The 18893-nt window shown below is 38.2% G+C and overlaps 2 protein-coding genes across 5 annotated transcripts in view; both read left to right on the forward strand.

The window, feature by feature from the left end:
• lrrc56 (leucine rich repeat containing 56) overlaps positions 1–5641 on the forward strand; it is an 11509-nt gene extending 5868 nt beyond the window's left edge. For 3 of the 4 annotated variants that reach the window (XM_088297638.1, XM_088297639.1, XM_088297636.1), the window contains exons 6-11: positions 739–1186; positions 1379–1446; positions 1687–1820; positions 3526–3719; positions 3849–4182; positions 4800–5641. In XM_088297638.1, coding sequence (XP_088153764.1) covers positions 739–1186; positions 1379–1446; positions 1687–1820; positions 3526–3719; positions 3849–4182; positions 4800–4887 — 1266 coding nt within the window. In that variant the 3' untranslated portion in view covers positions 4888–5641. The remainder of the gene's footprint in view (positions 1–738; positions 1187–1378; positions 1447–1686; positions 1821–3525; positions 3720–3848; positions 4183–4799) is intronic. The other variant, XM_088297637.1, reaches the window with a different exon arrangement.
• Positions 5642–15184: 9543 nt separating this feature from the next.
• The window catches only part of rassf7a (Ras association domain family member 7a), a 38286-nt gene continuing 34577 nt past the window's right edge, over positions 15185–18893 (forward strand). Inside the window, exon 1 of the mRNA XM_088299115.1 lies at positions 15185–15326. The gene's annotated coding sequence lies outside the window, so the exon portion shown is untranslated. The remainder of the gene's footprint in view (positions 15327–18893) is intronic.

Here is an 18893-nt window from a genome sequence, read left to right on the forward strand (position 1 = left end):
ATACACTGTAATTAAAGCTTTATAACTACAGACTGGCACCTGTAAAGTGCCAGTCATATCAAATTCGCGGGCCGCACGAACATTAAACTTTCATAATAAGGCGGGGGCCGCAAACTATCATCCGCGGGCCGCGAGATTGAGACCCCTGGTCTATAGAATACCGGTTGGAAAGTATTTAAATATCATTTTCGTTTTAACTTCTTTGGAATTGGGGTGGTATAATGGTGCCTCTTGGATCTCTTCAATGGTCAGTCACTGCAGAACCCTGGTCTCCACCTTTTGCTGATTTATAACGGTATGGAAAGTTCAGGGCCACTGTAAAAGAGTTTATTTGTGCTCACCAGCAGAGAATTAATTAAGAAACTAGGGCAATGAAGGGAAATGCTGAGCTGAATATGTATTAGGCCTGCGCTTTGTAGAGGCTGAGGGTTTGACTTGGCAACTTGAGTTTGCCAAACTCTCTTTGCAATCTACAAACAAACAACCACTCACTTCCTCTTTCCCTAAGCCGCACATTCTCTCATTGCTTTTATCGTCCCTCTACTCGTTATTCCCTCTTTTTTTTTTTTTTTTTGGCATGGCGTCCAGTTTGGTGGAAGATGAGAAATGTTCAATTCAAACTTAATGAGGATCGATGTTATCATTTAAATAATTCTGTTGTCGCGGTGCCATCTGTAAGCCTTCAAAATGCAGACAGATTAATTTACTTTGCCTACTTTTCTTTGTTCACTCCATCAGGTTAATTACAATTATTGGGATGCAGTCAGGGAGTTGGTTCCACAACTGCGTTACCTTGACAATGCAAGAGTGGAAGATGGCAAGTTGGGCTCGAGTAGTACCACTTGGGAAGACTGGGCTATTCTCCGAAACTGCCTCAGGGACCCCTCCCCGGCATCGACCGAAGACCGTATGCTTATGTTTTTGTTGTGGACTGACCTATTGTTTAGAGTTGTTTTCATGACACACTTATCATTTTTAGAAGTGGAAGAAAACCGTGCAGATAGCCGGCCCAGCTCAGCCAAGCGCCCCACCTCTAGCTTCCGGTCCCTTTCATCAGCAAGCACAACTGGATCCAGACCTATTTCAGCAAGTTCATCTGGGTTTCTTTCCTCTCCAGTGTCCACACCTGGTTCTGTGGATTCACACTTAAATGAAGTCGAAGAAGACAGCAGCGTCCTGACGCATGGTTATATATTCTGATCCTTCACATGAATGTTTACTTACTACAGTCTATTTTTATATGTTCTTTTTCTGTTATGAATGTGTTTATTTCTGTTCTGGATCCCTTTCTAGTATTGACACACTCTTAACAAAAAATACACAAAAAACAGGACTTAAATATTGAAATATTTGTATTCGGGATACATTCCCTTTGCAGGAGCGGGTAAGATTGTCTTCTGTGGAAACCCTGTCAGGGCGATACGAGCAAGGCGTGAAAAGTTGAGGGTAGGTGGCATGAACTAAAGGTTTATTTCACTTTGTTGTGAAAGTACATTTTAACATGGGATCCGACTGCACTGCAACTTCATTATTTGGGAAGAGTACCATTTTCATACATATCTCGTATTAGTTTAGTTTATATTTGTGCTAATGCGGAGCTTCTACTGTCATGCTCTCCTTTTTTTCCCCTTCATTATTGTCTGCTTACTTATGATTCACTGTCTATGTATTTGTTTTTCCTCACAGACAACACCCTGTATGTCTGTTTTTACCCCACTTGACTTGCCCATTCATGGACCAGAACACTCTAACGACAGTGATGGGAAAGAGACTGGTGACGTGCTTGCTGAACTGAGAACTTGGAGGGAAAAACACAGCAGGTATACAGCCCACTCTTTATTAAATGGAAACAATAGCTCATTTTAGCAGCTGACTGTGTACATTTATGGAACTTTGAATAAATATTCGGGGTGGCACTTGCTTAAATAAATTAATGACAATTATCACTTTCTTGTTGGTTGGCAAATAATTTTCGCGCATCATTGCCACCCTTAGCTAGCTATAAAAAAAGCTGGCCACCAGCACCAGCGGTAATGCGTGACTACTTTTTTCTCCTTCATCCAATTCCTCCTCATCCTCCTTTTGACTATTGGCAAATATTTTTGCTGCATTATCTGCAATGGAATGTCGGTTGCGGTCATGCAAATTTGCCACACATCAGTCATAGCAACACGGTTATAGGAGCCAGATATAAGTCAAATGTTTGTGTGCATTACTTATGATGAGCACTGGCTAGCCCTGTCACAAAGAGTATATAAGAAAGAAAGATTGGACTTGTATTGACCGGGAAGGGCATACAGGTTTTTGACTGCTTTGTAATGACTATGGATAATTTGTGAATTTTTGTTGCATGAAGTTTTTAACTCTTGGAAAGTGATAAATAAAGTCCATATTTTAACTTATGGACTCTCTGTTCACGGACACAATAATGCAACAGCAAAACAAAGCCGCCAGCGCATCACGTGTCCATCAGTCTAATGCAACTGTGTCAAACTCAAGGCCCGGGGGTCAGATCCGGCCTGCCACGTCATTTCATGTGGACCACGAAAAAAAAATGTGTGCATCGACCATTATCTTTCTTGCTAAAATACCCAAATTTACAATTTACAGGTTCACTTTATTTCACTTTTATTGCTGGCATCGGGCGGAACCCTTTCACTTTTCAGGAGACCCCAAAAACAGCATGTTTGTTCAACCATTAACTTTGTAGCATCAAAGAGAACAAACCATTTTCAACACTTTAGCTTAGTCAGTAATTTGCAAATGTGTCCACACGTGGACTGACCAGTACTATATATTTATGAAAAGTTTAAAATGTATCAAATTGTGACATAGAAGGTTCCAGCCCAATACCAGCAATATGTAATATGAGGTGATCATACATAACTATGTTGTGGTCCGTGACGAAAGTGAGTTTGATATCCCCGGTGTAATGAGTGTACGAGCTAAGAGTTCACTTAGAAATGTTGCGCATTGTTTCGAACAAAGGTTACGTTGTTTGAAAGTCTAACTGCGATTAAAATGTGTTATTTTTTTATGGAGAATTTATCTATAATTAGTTAATCATAATCAATGAGTCTCACACCTGGTGAATATACTAAATTATAGAAAGGTACAATTTTAATCAATAAATTAATCATTTAGGCGAGTTTTCCTGGATTCCAATCTACATTCTGTCCTTTCTGTGAGGAGTTTCCATCTTTTCCTGCTGTTTGCCAAGGTTTTCACCAGGGGCTCTAGCTTCCTCCTACATTCTCAAACCATGCATGATTAATTGAAGAAACAAAATTGTAAAGACACTAAATTGTCTGTGGGTGTAAATGTGAGTTGAAATAGTTTGTCTGTATGTGTCTTGCGATTAAGTATACCGCACCCGTCGCCCGTCACCTGGCATTGGCGACGGTTACCTATGACCCTAATGAGGAAAAGCTTTATCTACAATGGGTGGGTTCAGCTAAAGTTGGCCCGTCTGCCTCACAGTTCTACTGTATACATTCTAATTGATGATGTATGTACGTTTTCTAGGCATCTTGAAGAAATACAAAGAGATAGACTACCACAGGTACTGGTTGTTCGACATGGCAGTGAGGATGAAGAGGCCAATGATGATGAAGGGGAGAGATTTGACAGTATGAACAGCGACAGTTGTGATGAAGAACATTGTGAGGATATCCAAGACACAAGTCCATCTAATTCATCTTTCAAGGCTGTATGTACAGGTAAAAAGACTCTGAATATTCTGATTCAAACGTTCAAGCATTTTTTAAATAATAAAAGCATTAGAAGTTGTAAAAGGTGACTTACTGAGCCTGCCTAATTGTTCCCATTTTCTTGCATATAATTTTCAGATGAGCTTAAATCCATGTCAACTGATGTGGCTCCTCTTTCCTGGGACAACACACATTTGCCTTGTCCTCCTCTAAGTTCCAAATCATCCACTGCTACGAAGAAGCCCATAGGCATCCGGGCACATAGGATTCGGATCAACTCGCACAATTCAGAACGCAAGCTTCATTCCTGCAGCGAAGGATACAAAGTTGTGAAGGCTACAAGCACTGCGCAAACTGGCCTGCCATTGACGCAACAGTTGACAAGGATAAATGACCCTGGCCAGCTATCGCCTTTAAGCATTCCCTGTCCATATAAACCCAGTAGCTTGGGAGGACGGCGCAAGGATTCCCGGTAAACCATTATTATTATAATTTGTAAAAAGTGTTTCATGTCTTTTTCAACTTTTATTTTTTTACAACATTCTGGTCCATCATTCGCCGTCTCAGGAGGGGGAAGCAGTGCACCATGAAAACTGTACAGTGGAGACTGGGCACTGCTGACCTTCACTTGAGAACACTTTGAACACCTCCTCAATGCCGACACCATTAAATTTCAACTGTGCAGCACAGACTCTGTTCAAATGCCAGGTTTTGAGAATAAAAGTGATACAAAAAAAAAAAAAACACCTCTACATTTTCCACCATAAATGTGATCTCTAATATGACTCAATCGGAAAAATTATGTTAAAAAGAATTGGAAAACCTGATCAGGTGTATGACTCATTTAATTTGTACCGTACATAAGTGTGATCCTTTATTTAAATGAAATCAACAGTTTTTGGGACACTTCTCTGAAGTAGTTGAGCACTATTCCCATTCAATGAAGAGATGCAATAAACAGTCCTGTGAAAATGACCGTCTGCTGCTACCTGCAATCTAATGTGAATGACAATGAAAATGACAAAAAGTGATTGCAAATTTCTTAAATTGTGCTTGAATTTAATTAGATTACATCTCTCTGTCTTTCAGTTTAGAGATGGATGTGTACAGCCTGGCAACAAAAGTTAATTGTGAAAGATCCTGGACAGAACGGCAGCTTCAAGTACCTTCAGAATGAGACACCAGAATTAGCAGCATTCTTAAATCTGGATTGGATATATATTATTGATCTGCTTTATTGAAATGTCACTGGTGACAATGAACGTTTTTTATTTGTTGTTTTTTGTTTTGTTTTTTTATGCCTGAGGTCCAACTGCAAAGGGTAAAAAAAGAAAAAAAATTTCAACTCACGTCACCGTTTTGCCGACTTGTTACACTGTTGCATTTCGTAACATGACCTCGCAATAGAAATGAATGACTACAGAACTAAAAAAAAAAATGTTGTGCAGCAATGGTAAGAAAGTATTGGTGCCGTTTTGTTTTAAGGACTTCTTATTTTACTTGAAATATTTATATTTTGCGCGAATTATATTACACAATATGAATGAACAAATTGTGACTCAGGTTTACGGTTAAAAAAAAATAGATTGGTTTAACTGTTTCTGTTTGTACATATTGGTGACTCGTGATGTGATAGCCTTATGTGCCACTTGGGGGCACTATGTCTAAACGATACATTACTGCTGGTTTAGGGGAAAAAAAAGACAGAGACAAGAAATGAGTTCATGCTTTCGGTTGCTAAAGTAGTTGTTGGTAAATAGCAATACACATGTATTCCAAGCCAAGATCATGGGTAAGATGTTATACTTGGTCAATGAAAAAGGAGTGACTATAGTCTCACTGCATGGTTATAAGTCTGTAGGAGTGTGCAAGTCATGTCAGTTGCCGTGAATTAAAAATATTTTCTCAGGGCCCCTCTCAGTCTTGGGACTTTTATATCCAGGTATATATTACTATAGAAAAATCGTTGATACTGTAAAAGATCATGTAAGACCTCAGTTTAGACATTGTCATACATGGAGTACATGTTGCGAGCAAGTGTATGAGGGGCTCAATTGGAAGCAAGTTTCTCTCTCTCTCTCTCTCTCTCACCCTTTCTATATATCTATATCTATAGATATATAGTAAATATTTTGCACGTAAATAATGGAAAAATAAAATAATTACTTACAAAGTCACCTTCAGGGGTCATAGTGCAGACCTGTTCTCAAGAAGAAATCATTAACTTAATTTTAAATAAAAGCCAAAACTGGAAAAAAATTCTAATAATAATCGTAAAACACCTATATATAAAACACTGTTAGGGACAGACCGTTCCACCCCCGGGACGGACTGTCTAGCTCCTTATACTTCAATGAGAGCTTTGTTATTTTTGGTGTATGGGAGGCAACTGCTCATGCTTTTTTGTTTTAATTGGTGTTACCTTTTCAATATAATTTAAAATCTCACAAACCCCTCGGAGTACGCCTTGAGAATCGATGATGTGGAAGGTTTAGCCACCCTCACATGCCGCCATGCTCACACTTACCCCTTATGCTTGCCCTTAATTCTTTTCCAAGCCTTGACTTATAAGAGTAAAACCTCTATGGACTTTTATCAAGAGACATTTTTTTTTAATTATTTTTGTTTAAATTTCATTTCACTTATACTTATTCTCTTATCAGGTAATGCTCATGCAGTTGCAGAACAGATAATCTGTGTCAGGAAAATAATCAACACCATCACAAATAAAGAATAACATGTAAAAAATAAAATATAGCTAATACTGCTGCAGATGTAGACTGGGAGTAGTTTCTGTAAAATTTAAGCCCAGCTACTTCAAGCATCTTTGTCAATCTGTCATCAGAAGATACTGTACTGTAGATTAAATTGCTTTCTAGGGATTTTGACCTCTTGTACTGCCTCTCGTCATCTCAAGACAGATTTAAAAACGTGTACGGTCCTTGGCTGGACAATCAATGACAATCCCATTGACAAACAACCAACAGAGCGGATAAGAGCTCTCAGATAAACCTGAGTGAAGTCCAGTGGAGTCCAAAAGCTTCACGGAAAACTACAAATCCAAGGTTGTTGTGGGGTACCAGCTTGAACCTTTGCACAGAATAGTCGTGGCTTTAGTGGCCTCCTCCTAATTGTACAGTTTAATGAGTTGTGCATCCTTATGAATTGTTGGATGAACAGCTTGCAGACCACACTAGAGTGGGGTTATCTGAAGGCACATAGAAATGGGTTTTGGGTCAACTGGCCGATTGTGTTTCATACTCTTGTGGACTTTATGACTACTCTTCGGATTAGGACAAAATTCCACTCGTGTGAAGTGAGAGCAAGTGTCACAAGTATCCTTTTGGACTGATGTGTGGACAAATGTATGATCTGTGTTGGACTTGAAATCGGTTTTCTGCAGACCCATGCAGATGGCTTCAGGAATATCTTTATGAGTAACTTTATTGGACTTGTCAGTTGGTCGGCGGACACCATGCTGATAGGAGCTACACCGCAGTTGGGATATATCAGGGACCAAGGTGATGGGTCGTACAGAAGAAGCTTGTTGAATGTCTTTATCGTACCTGTGGATTGGGTGCATAGTGTGCCTATTCGGATATTCCAGTTGGGTTATCTGAAGGCCCTTTGAGATTTCTTGATGATTGTGTTTACAATCCTTGCGGATTGGTGGACGGACACGGTGTTGATTGTGCCGGCATTCCAGGTTGTTTTTCTTCTGCTGATGGGGCCTGGACTGCACTTGTGTGATGTAAGGGACCACGGGAAAGGATTGTGGAATGTCCTGACCGATTTTTCGTACCTCACTGTGGATTGGTGGATGGATAATCCTCTCATATGAACTACACTGGAGATTGGTTTTCTGAATATGTGTCTTTGGCGGGCGTGTACTCTGCTGTTGGTTGGGTCGATTCCCTTTGGATTTGTCAAAGTCCAAGGTGATGGTTTGAAATAGAATTTGCTGAGTGCCTCGAGCGTTCTTGTAGATTGGTGGTGGGGCATTCTGCTGATTGGCTTTAACATCCAGTTTGGTTATTTGAGGGCCAATGGCCATTGATAGTGTGCAAGTTTCCCTAATGTTCTTGGGAGCCCGATGTATCGATGGGCGGATGTTTTGTTGATATACCTTACACTCCCTTACACTACTCTTCAATTTAGTAGTCCTTGGTAAATGAACACCCTTTTCTGGGACGTTATACCGCAGTTTGGTTAAATGAGGGGCCACAGAGACAGGTTTCAAGGCAGCTTGCCGAGCAGGTTTGTTTTTAGGCTCGCTCTTATGTCGGAGGACACTCTGCTGGCAGGGGCGGCAACTTAATGGGGTTTCCTGAAGGCCGACGGTGATTGATTGCAGAAAACTTCGCAACGTTTTTTTGGTATTACCAGAGAGATGTAAGCAGATTTTCTTGTGACTGGGTGTATACTCCAGGGTGGTTTTTGCATCAACCTTGGAGACAAAAATAAAATGCAATTAATGTTTCATTTAATTACATTTTTTGTAGGACAATCAAAATAGAACACTTACTTTAAAACCTTAATGTGACACAATGTTTTGCTACTATGCACATTTTTGTCATTACAGTAAATTAATGTGCTATCCATTCGCTGCCATGGTGATTATGAGCGACTCGGGAGCAACGTGTTTATCCACATTAGTGGTCAGCAAAGCTTGTTGCTCGATAGCTAGCACACGCTGGCATTTTCCCACAAATACAGAAAATATCATAAAAAGGTAGAGGACAAATCAATCCAAGGAAAGTGGCAATGTAATTGTCAATATGACATATGATGTTGATGTCATATTGCTGTTGAATTGTCATCAGATCCCCACTGTGAGGTGACGTCAGCACATTACAGTATTATTAACATTAGTACATCCACCCCAGAAAAACTTTGCCGGACAGTCTCTGAAGTTTGGAAAACTCGCAAATAGTTGATTGTCAGTGTTACATTTTAAGTTTATCTTTCTATTTATCTGTTTGCCAGTCTGTCCCAAATCCGCGACCTGATAATCGTCCTACGTCCCTGTCCGTCCTGTCTTTTTAAAGCGCCTCCATGCTTGCATTACCTCAGTAATATTTTATATATATATATATATATATATATATATATATATATATATAAATATATATATATACATATATATATATATATATATATATATATATATATATATGGAGAGAGAGAGAGCGAGAGAGAGAGAGAGAAAGAGCGAGCGAGCCCTTAAAAAAAACACAACGGACAAAGTGCTGTACACAACTTCGAACATAAAACATCAAGCAATGTGAGGGAGCAGAAATAGAGCAGCAGTATATATGGCAACTCCACATAAATAATAAATACTATACAGTATGCGGATGTGAATGGCAGACTAGGGCTGTGTCATTATGGAAAAAAAATAATTGTGATTAACTGGATTGTTGTTCATGCATTCAGGCGGCAGACAGAGTACACCGTGAACTGGTTGCCAGCCAATCGCAGCTGATTGAAAATAACAATTTATGAAATGACGAGTCAATGATTTTGATTTTATCTACTAAAACTCAACTTCTCAAAAGTAGCATCATATTCTCATGCCCATTCTTTTTGTTACGTACACAATGACTATGAACATTCAAGCCACTTGCATTTTCATTCTGCTGCATCCAGACCTTTGCTGACGGCCTTGCATATCTGCATACATTCACAGCATGAAAAAGCATCTCCCTTTTCTCTTTATCATATTTATTTGTGTCTGATTTTATTCTACATTTATTTTCACAAGTCTGGGGACTTACTGGGCTAACTTGGGATGCCAAGAACAAATAAAAATAAATACCCGCTGTTCCTGTTGTGTACGCATTGGCCTGTTAGGGGTACGGTGGTGCCTGCATGCATGGCGTACACATAAAGTTGCTATTGAGCTCTATTGACACATAGCACGTTTTTCATAGATTGGGAAGAATATGTGCCTTTAAGTATGATGGCTTTACCTGTGTACATACGTTCCCATAGCGTTTGTGCATGAATATTCGTTATTTGAAGGAATATCACTCACGGACATCGAGGTACTATTTCCGGTTAGCATCTCAATTGGCTTTTATATTGTCTTTAGCATAAGCACCTTTTTTAGTGCAACTTATCTTGTATTTAACAATACATTGTGTGGAATTTTTTTTTGTGTGTTTTGGTTACAGTAAACTCCAACAACGGCGTGTCATTCAGCAGTTTAAAGCATGCTCAGGGCCGGCAGAATCACATACACGTCACACGCTTGCTGCACAAGCAACATTCGGGATACTTTCTCAACGCTGAGAACTTGTAAATGCAGTACGCCCTTCTGTACATAAATAGTTTTTCTTTGATTAACATAATTTTAAGATTGTGAGAAGCCAAATAGAAATCGCTATTAAATGTTGATTAATTTTGCCCAGTTCAATGGAGGAGTGCATGACTGCAGTGAATGTGAACAGCGGCAGAAATAGTCAGCAGCATTGGATGTAGCATGTAAACCAAACTATCCATGCATCAATAAATTGAGAAGTTGAGAATGAAATAAACAGAAAAAATAACTAACATGAGTACAGTCAGGGCCCATGTAACTAAGTATATAAACACAATTCTATTTTATGCATTCATATTGGCATTGTATTTAATGAGTTTACATGGATGAACATTACCATTATTTACTCAGCAGTTGGGAGTAAATCCACCAAGAATGACTTCCAGTAGCTGAGAGACAATTATATTTGGTGTGTATAAACAATTGAGAGAATGCTATTCAGACCAAAGCCCACTGAAACAATTTGCTAACCTAACCTTATCCGGTAACATGATTGGCAGTTTCTTCTTTCAGGGGAAAAGGTCATTGAGATTCACCAAGTTCTTATACTTATTATGTGGGTGAATTACTTTTCTTATAGGGTAATGCATTTCAACACAAGATATTCTCCCAATACTATGTTTGATGGCATCATAGCCATGATATCATTATATTGTAACAAGACAAGCACACATTCTGTGACATCATCAAAGCCATATGATGAGTAGTAATCCTTCTAAATAAAAAACTAGATGTACTGTGTTTTGTAAGATTATTAGCATGTCTTTCAGGAATGGATATTTTTCAGGCAGCGACCACTTATATTATTCCCAGGATTCAAGTAGTGGGCGAAAAACATGCCGTTGGATGTACATGTTTGAGGCTTCCTTCTACAGTGTGGATTAAGGCTTGTAAACATGTTAGGAACAGGCATGTTTGAAGTACAGTATGTGAACATGTGTTGGCTCATTGCCATTCAGCCATGACACTTGCTCTTGCATAACAAGGTGCATCTTTTCCATCAACTCTTTCCATTGCTTCAGAATACTTGTAATTTAATCGATTCATTGTTTACCTATTTGGTTGTGGCTCTGTTTTCTGTGATCATGCAACAAGAAATTAGGATAGAAAGAAAGTCGATTGAACACTCTAAATTGCCCCTAGGTATGAGTGTGAGCGCGGATGGTTGTTTGTCTCTGTGTGCCCTACAACTGGCTGGCAACCAGTTCAGGGTGTCCCCCGCCTACTGTCCGAAGATAGCTGCGTTTTGGAAGAATTTTGGGGGAATTAATTTTCCAATGCATTGAAATGGATGGATGTCAATTATGCACTGTTTTTGACTATTCACGGCTGGCCTATATCCCCCACAACTAAATGGGGGTCCACTTTACTAGACTGTATCATAAAAACTGAAACTCTTCATTTTTAAATACCATTGACAAAACCATTGCAGACATAGTCACTGCCCCGTGATATTCCACTGTTTAAAGCAAACGCAAACAAGGCCAGTGGGTGTATTTCACTTGTTACACATCAATTAAATGTGTCAATTAGTAAGTATTTGACTCAATAACAAACAAATGTGACCAAGTGTAATATATATCAAAAATAAGATTGAAGTCTCTTTCACCGTCATGCATATACAGAGTGCATACACTGGACAAGTGGGCAGCTAAGCAAAGCCCCCCCCCAGAGATCTTTAATTGGGTGATTTTTCAAAGGCAAATCAACATTTACACTGAAATTTGTTTTAGATGCGTGGTACACTCCTAGTCCAAATAAATGGTTTAAAGCAGATTTTCATTGTCAAACTGTTTTCGTTTCAGGTCGGTGTGAATACGAGAGAATGGCAGTCGGGCTATACTGTATTTGCTATGGATTGTTTTTGGATCAGTTCAGCTTGTAGTCTCTCACCTGGAGCCAGCTCAGATAGGCTTCAGCTGCCCACAACCCACTGGCGGAGCGACAGCGGGGACCACAGGGACACTGGCCAGACCAGGTAATTGACTTTTTGGGTATTTTCCGCTTTTTTTTTTCTGGGATTTTTTTTTCAAATTTCCTCCGTCCCCGGTAGGGAACATTTAATGACTTTTTTTTATCAGCGTTTTCTGACAAATTTTGTAAAAAATAAAAAACAAGATATTTTGTTTGTGCAGACCCACTGAAATATCCTTGCCCCCCCATACTCCAAGGGGGAAAAAAAGTTCCACCACCATCAACAGGATAGGCTGTCTGTTGAAAATGGCTGGACGCGTCGACTATTTTAGTATACTAAATGTCGGTCCTAATGTACCTTTTTTTAAATGTGATGTTCTTTAGGTGGTCCAGCACAAGGCGTTGGAAGGACGAGGAGGACGATGCCATGTAATTATTGTCACACACGACCTCATCGCTTCCATGTGCTTCAGATACATTTTTACAAAAGGTGAGTTGAAACTTGTTTCACTCTGTGAGTCAATTATCATTAATTTATTTAAAAAAAAAAATTAACAGCGACCAGTGACATACGGTATACAAGTTTGTGTTAGTCATCACTGCAAGCCCTGGTGATTGGCTTAGCAATGCAGTATGTCAAATGGTATTGGTGCACATCTGTGATAACATTTAACCAAAGAATCTACAGTGAGTTATGAAATTGAGGTCACTTTGTCCTGCTTTTAAATTCTGTTTTATGTATATGATCTGACAACTTAAGTTGATCTATGTACTAATTCACATTTACAACAAAATATTTTGACTTAATGTTTTGCATCATTTAAAAAGTAGGAATTTTAGAAAAGGTTCCAATTTCCTTGAACTCTTTATTGATGTATTATCTAAGAAGTTAAACATCTCAACAATTACTGAATAATAAAAACAAGTAATAACATTATTCAACATTTAAGTGTCCTTTTTTACTCCTTTTATATTCACATATTGTGATTCTCCAGTCTCCACTTGATCATAGTTTTGATATTAGAAAAGCAAATATTGCAGCACAAATTTATTAGCACTTGATTCGTACAAACCTATTTACATATATTGATGACTGGACAAGTCAGTGAAGGCTGATTCACAACATAAAATATGGCATTAACTAATTTTCAGAACATAGGGCTCATTTCATTCATGTCACAAATCTCTATAAAATGATGATATCCAGCTGGTTTGAATTTTTGTGGCATATCTACATCGTGTAACATGTTATGATCTCAGGTTTTGGACAGTTGTGATACTGATTTGGCCGCCATGTTCATGTCTGATTTTGCTCACCGTGGTCCTAGGAGTGCTCAGGGTGTTTGTGTGAATGCTCCGCCATGTGAAAAATGAGAATTTTGGTTGCATGTGGCCCTTAATATCCTCAGAAAGGCCAAATTTATTGTAACTTGTCAATGAACACGTCCCATTTGCAACCAACATATAGCTAGAATGTTGATTGTAAATTGAGCAAACAGACTCAATGGAATACTGTGGAGAGAAATTTTTGGACAAGCAACACACTCTTCGCTCATGCCTTGAAAATTGATGGAATGTGTTTTCGCCTAAGGAAACGTCTTTGTTTTGACTGCAGATGAGTCATTTTTTTTCAGGAACTCTACCTTGGAATACCTGGAAATACCAATAGTATGAGTTGAGGCAGGTTTGGGACATGTTTGTAAAGTAATGTAAATGCAAGATTACAAGTTCCCTTCGGGAGGAGCATTCCATTCTCAGCAAGATGAACTTAATTTCTGTTGACATTCACAACTAAGTAAAAATTTCCTGGATGTTGCAATGCAAGTAAGTAGTTGTCCTATTTGTACCAGTTATATGAATTATGAAATTGCACTGCTAAAAACAAAACCGATTCTGAAGTAAAGAAAAAAAAAATACTCCAGCGTTAATAACTAAAGTTAATAAAACACTCTGGGAATGTTACAACTGTTTTGTTGTTTTTGTACATAGACAACCTGACATTCAAATGACTAGAGACCATCCAGCATCATGATGTGCTTTTCAGTGGACTGGAAAATTACCATTAGATATCATCATTGAGATGTGTCTCGTGCAGTGCTTCTCAATTATTTTCTGTTACGCCCTCCCTAGCCAGAAGAAAACAATTCATGCCCACCGCCACTACCCACTCTCCCCCGCAAATATGAATAATAGCATTTTTGTTGCCAAACAAACCTACACCGTAGAGTTAATACTCGCTGAGCATAATGGCCAAGGAGAGCGCCACTGCCAACTACTGGAGTAAATGTGCAATTACACTTTATTGTAGTACGGTGGGAAAAAAAGCATGTTCCCTAGGGTCACACGCGCCCCCCTCAGCATTGCATCCGCCTCTCAACAATAAATATTCTTTAATATCTGTTGTACCACATGGAACTACACTGATTGTCTTTGTGGAAAATCAATAAAGAAAAGACAGTTGCCGGCAACTACTTTTAATTAATCTAATTTTTGCCCAATATTTTCATTTTATGGACAAAACCAGAAACCAAATCATAATTGATTTGTTTTTCCGCAATTTGAAATAATGTTCTGTTTTTGTTTTTTGCTTTGTTTTTTTTAAATCAAGGAAGAAATTTCTTAAAAAATCAGATTAGTAGAGTAATTGAAAATAATAATTGTGAATAATTGTTTATCGGGAATTTCCCACTAATTCCATATCTTTCATTTCCTCTTACACATCAGGTTTTAGTAATAATATTTTTTATATTGTAAGATATTTACTGCAGTAATATAATAAAATAAGGAAATACCTCAAAATCGTAATGTGCTTGAAAACGGTGAGTTAAATCAGCATCATAAATACATTTAGATACATAAAGCTATCTCTGATTAAAATTTGCTGTTGACCAGTGTAATCGTAGCTCACAATTTGAACAGGATCATTGAATTTTATGGCAAGTCAAAAATTAATTATGTATGAATCCGACATGCACATAAAAACATTTTTTTTTTCTCTTCAGCAATGTAAGTAAATAAAAAATTATGAACATTAATTTATAAATCACTTCGAATAACAAGTTTCAACATACTACCGTTTGAACATCAAATTATGGCGGTCTAATAAATTTGTTAACGCATGTATGATCTGTACGTATTGACTTAAGTTAAAATTATTCATGCTTGCATTTATTTCAAGGACCACCATCGAACCGCCCCCGAATTAATACATCAGATTTTTTAGCCTTGTGGGTGCTTTAGTTTGTAATACTTTAGTTTGAAACAGCAACCGGAAGTCGCATTTATTCATTTCCGGAATGTTGTGGCAACCATGCACCGTGGGGTAACAAGAGTCGGCTGTTAATCGTGTTTTTTAAACGTCCGCTGCTCGACTTCTCCTTGTAAGTTGTGTCCAATTGTCTTCCATTTGGCGTCTTGCTGTGTGTCACTAATATGAAGTACATTCCAGTCTCGTTCTGTTAGTGACTGTCGCTCATCGCTCTGTGACGCAACAAGTGGTGCACCTGCCGATTCAAACTCGGAAAAAACTTGAAACGGACTCTCATGAAATTCGCTGCAGTTGCACGTCGCGCTGGAGACTAGTTTTAATAAGTAGATTTGTGTATCAGGTATTAGCGTTAATTAAGGCACATCCGATAAACAGCGTTGTGCTATTTCTCATGTAGCTCAAACAACTTCACAAAAGTGTTAGAAACATCTCAGTAGGCCTCCTAAAAACAATGGTTGGACAAGCAAGAATAACACCCACCTACAAATCGTCCAAATGTGCTATAATGAGTCAGAGTGGATGTTTGTATTAGAAGAGTCATTCTCATCCTCGATTATAATACAAGTGCTGTGGTTGGTTCTTGGGGTTAATTTCCATTCACATTTATGACAACACTAATATGGTATGAAGAGGATTAGGGCCAGTGAAGAAATAAATTTAAAAAAATGACAGGATTCTGACTTTATTCTCAGAATTCCCACTTTAAAGTCAAAATTCGGACTTGGAACCTAAATGTCTGAATTATGACTTTATTATTATTCTCATAATTCTAAGATTAAAGTGAGAATGATGACTTTAAATGTGGGAACATAAAGTCAGAGTTCACTTTAAAGTAAAGATTCTGTGAATTAAGTCAGAATTGTGACTTTAAAATGAGGATTCTAACTTAAAGTGGGAATTCTCACTTTCTCAGAATTCTGAGATATTTCAGATGTCTCACTTTAAAGTGGGAATTCTGACTTTAATCTAAGATAAAAGTCAGATTTCTCACTTTAGCGTCAGAATTGTCACTTAATTCTCAGAATTCTCACTTTAAAAAAGAATTAGGGTCAGTTTTAACAGCAAGATAAAATTGCATTTGAACCTCTGATGTGTGCTCAAACTTAGAACAGCACATTTATGTTTCCATCTCACTTACAATTGTATTCCTGCAGCTCTTGTATTTGCCTGTTTCAGATGATTGCTTTCCACAACCCTTCTCTGCTCTTGTGTCTTCCTTATCGTTGTTGTCATGATTTATTTTCATTTCATTTATTACCTCATTACCTCAAATATATATATTTTCTGCTGATTTTGATGTTAAAAATATAGATCATATTTGGCTATAATATGGTCAAATGAACTATAATAGATGAACATTTTTGATGTTGGTGTGGTGTTTTAGTAAGCATTGCATTGGATCCTTTGTTAATAACCATAAAACTGAGCAGATTTCCCTGGACGAGGGATTCGCTTCAATCTGTAGACTACATCCTTAATTTATCTTGTGTTGGTTATTGTTGACTTACAAAACATTAGATCACTAAGTATATTGGTTGTTGTGTAGTCGTCTTAATGTTTTCCTGTGAGATCAGTATGTGGTTAAACTATGAATCTTGGGTTGACTCATGAAGAGCCACGATTTTGTATGTCAATACATATTAACAATTATTTGGGGTTGCACCACAATTAGGGGTCATAAGCCTGCATGTCCACCTCGGCAGTATAGTGTCTGTCCTGATTGTCCCTGAACATCAGTATCAGACACACCTAAAAACTTATAACAATAATGGGGAAACACCGAAGCAATTGCTTGGTGTTGGGCCACTATTTAATTGCTATTAAGTACTTCTAACCACACACCATGCCCTTCAGCACGTTCCTAATTTTTCTTTGTGTTTTTTTGATCATGAGAAGTCAAAATGGAAATCACAATCAAATTGTCATAACTTGCCCTGCTCTAACTGCTTACCACACAGTGGTCGCATTGTCTGACTCTCCACGCCTGTCCCGTCCTGTCCTATCCTGTAGTATTTGCCATTTGTTATGCTATTATATATCATTTGTTTTGTTCTTTTTTTGCCCATGTTTTCTGTTTTTTCTCTGTTTGTCCCATCTCGTTCTGTTTTACTGCATTTCCAATAAATATCAAACACAAACAACACGATGAGTATGTCAAACTGTCCTGTTGCATAGCAAAAGTATTCTGGCATGATAAGGAATACACAGACACCGTTCTGCATGATTTACTAGCCAAACAGGCCAGGTTAAAAAAAAAAAAAAAATTACTTTCCATCTTTCTTTAAAAAGTAAGCAATCGACTTGAATTGGCTGGAATTTGAAACGTCACAGAAGTTTACACAAGAACAGTGATCATATCTACAGTTTTTCATGACTTAACCTTCTTCAAAACTTGAATAATTATTTACTACTGGACATTTTTTAGACATTCATTACTTAATTTTACTGTGTGAGGTGATGAATTTTATGTTGACATGTTGTCAATGATTTTCCCTGCTGATTAATTTTATGTTGCGGTCAATGATTTTCTTATCTGAACGGCTTGATAGCTTCACCCTACACGTTTTTAACTCTATGCTGACTGTTCAGTTTTTATTAGTTTTTTTACTGAAGCTGTTTGAATAAATTAACCAAACATTAAAGTGTGTGCGTGCACACATGCAGTCATTGATTCTGCACTATTGGCATTGAACATAATGTTTAGCTGCAAATTAAGCATGATATTCTAAAGCTGCAGTATTTGTGTTTTGCTAGCAAGCATAGCTCGGTCCTCAACAATCATCTTTTTTTTAATGTGTTTAATCCCCTTTTTTTTCCGCCTCCCCTTGTCTTTACATGCCACCCGCAAGCGCCATGCTTGTCTCCCCCTCCCTTCTAAACTCACCATTTGGGAGTGGCGTTAGAGCAGTCATGTGACTTTTGTCTGAAAACAATTGCGTATGTTTGCTATTGGATGATTTCTTTGAAAGAGCGTCGGTTGCGTTGGCAACGGAGAATGGCGGCACCACTTCACTTTGCTCTTCAGCTGCCCCCTCCCCTCTGCACTGCTCTAAGCATGTGTGTGTCTGTCTCTCCCATAGGCAGTGGTGGATCAGGTAGCGCAAACTGTCAGTAGCAGGTTTGTCTCACTCTTCCTCTCCTTCCTCTTCTCCTTTTTCACCAGGCAGACACCCAGAGGCAGGCTGCAAAGGGTGAGTGGCAAAAATGTCCGCATTGTTGCCATAATTGTAAAACATTGTAACATGTAAGAAAGTTCAGGTTTACTCTAGTTATTTTTTTCCATTATTGAATTGTGCCTTTAAAATTGTAATTGTTTTATGGATTGGATAAACAAGAAAACCGGATAAGGTTTGTCTTATTAAACGTATGGTGTCGTTGAAAAATGTGAAACAAATATGCAAATTATGATGGCAACAATTTTCATCCCCAGCGGGTGAAAATGTTAAATTTAGACACTTACCTAATTTGCCTTTGGGACAAATTCATTTGTTATGCTAAGGCACTTGAACTTCATTTGACTTTAGTGAATAACCATTGTGAGGTCCGCGCTGTTTGTTTGTGGTCCGTGTTATTCTTTACACGCCCAAAAACTGCCCTTCAGATTACAAACACTTTGTACTGGTGAATCAAAACATGCCGAACAGATTTCTCTTTGCACGGTAAACAACCTAAAGTGGGA

This window comes from Idiotropiscis lumnitzeri, chromosome 6 (genome assembly GCF_059441095.1).
Source record: "Idiotropiscis lumnitzeri isolate Australia: NSW breed Sydney's pygmy pipehorse chromosome 6, RoL_Ilum_1.0, whole genome shotgun sequence".
Lineage (NCBI taxonomy): Eukaryota > Metazoa > Chordata > Actinopteri > Syngnathiformes > Syngnathidae > Idiotropiscis > Idiotropiscis lumnitzeri.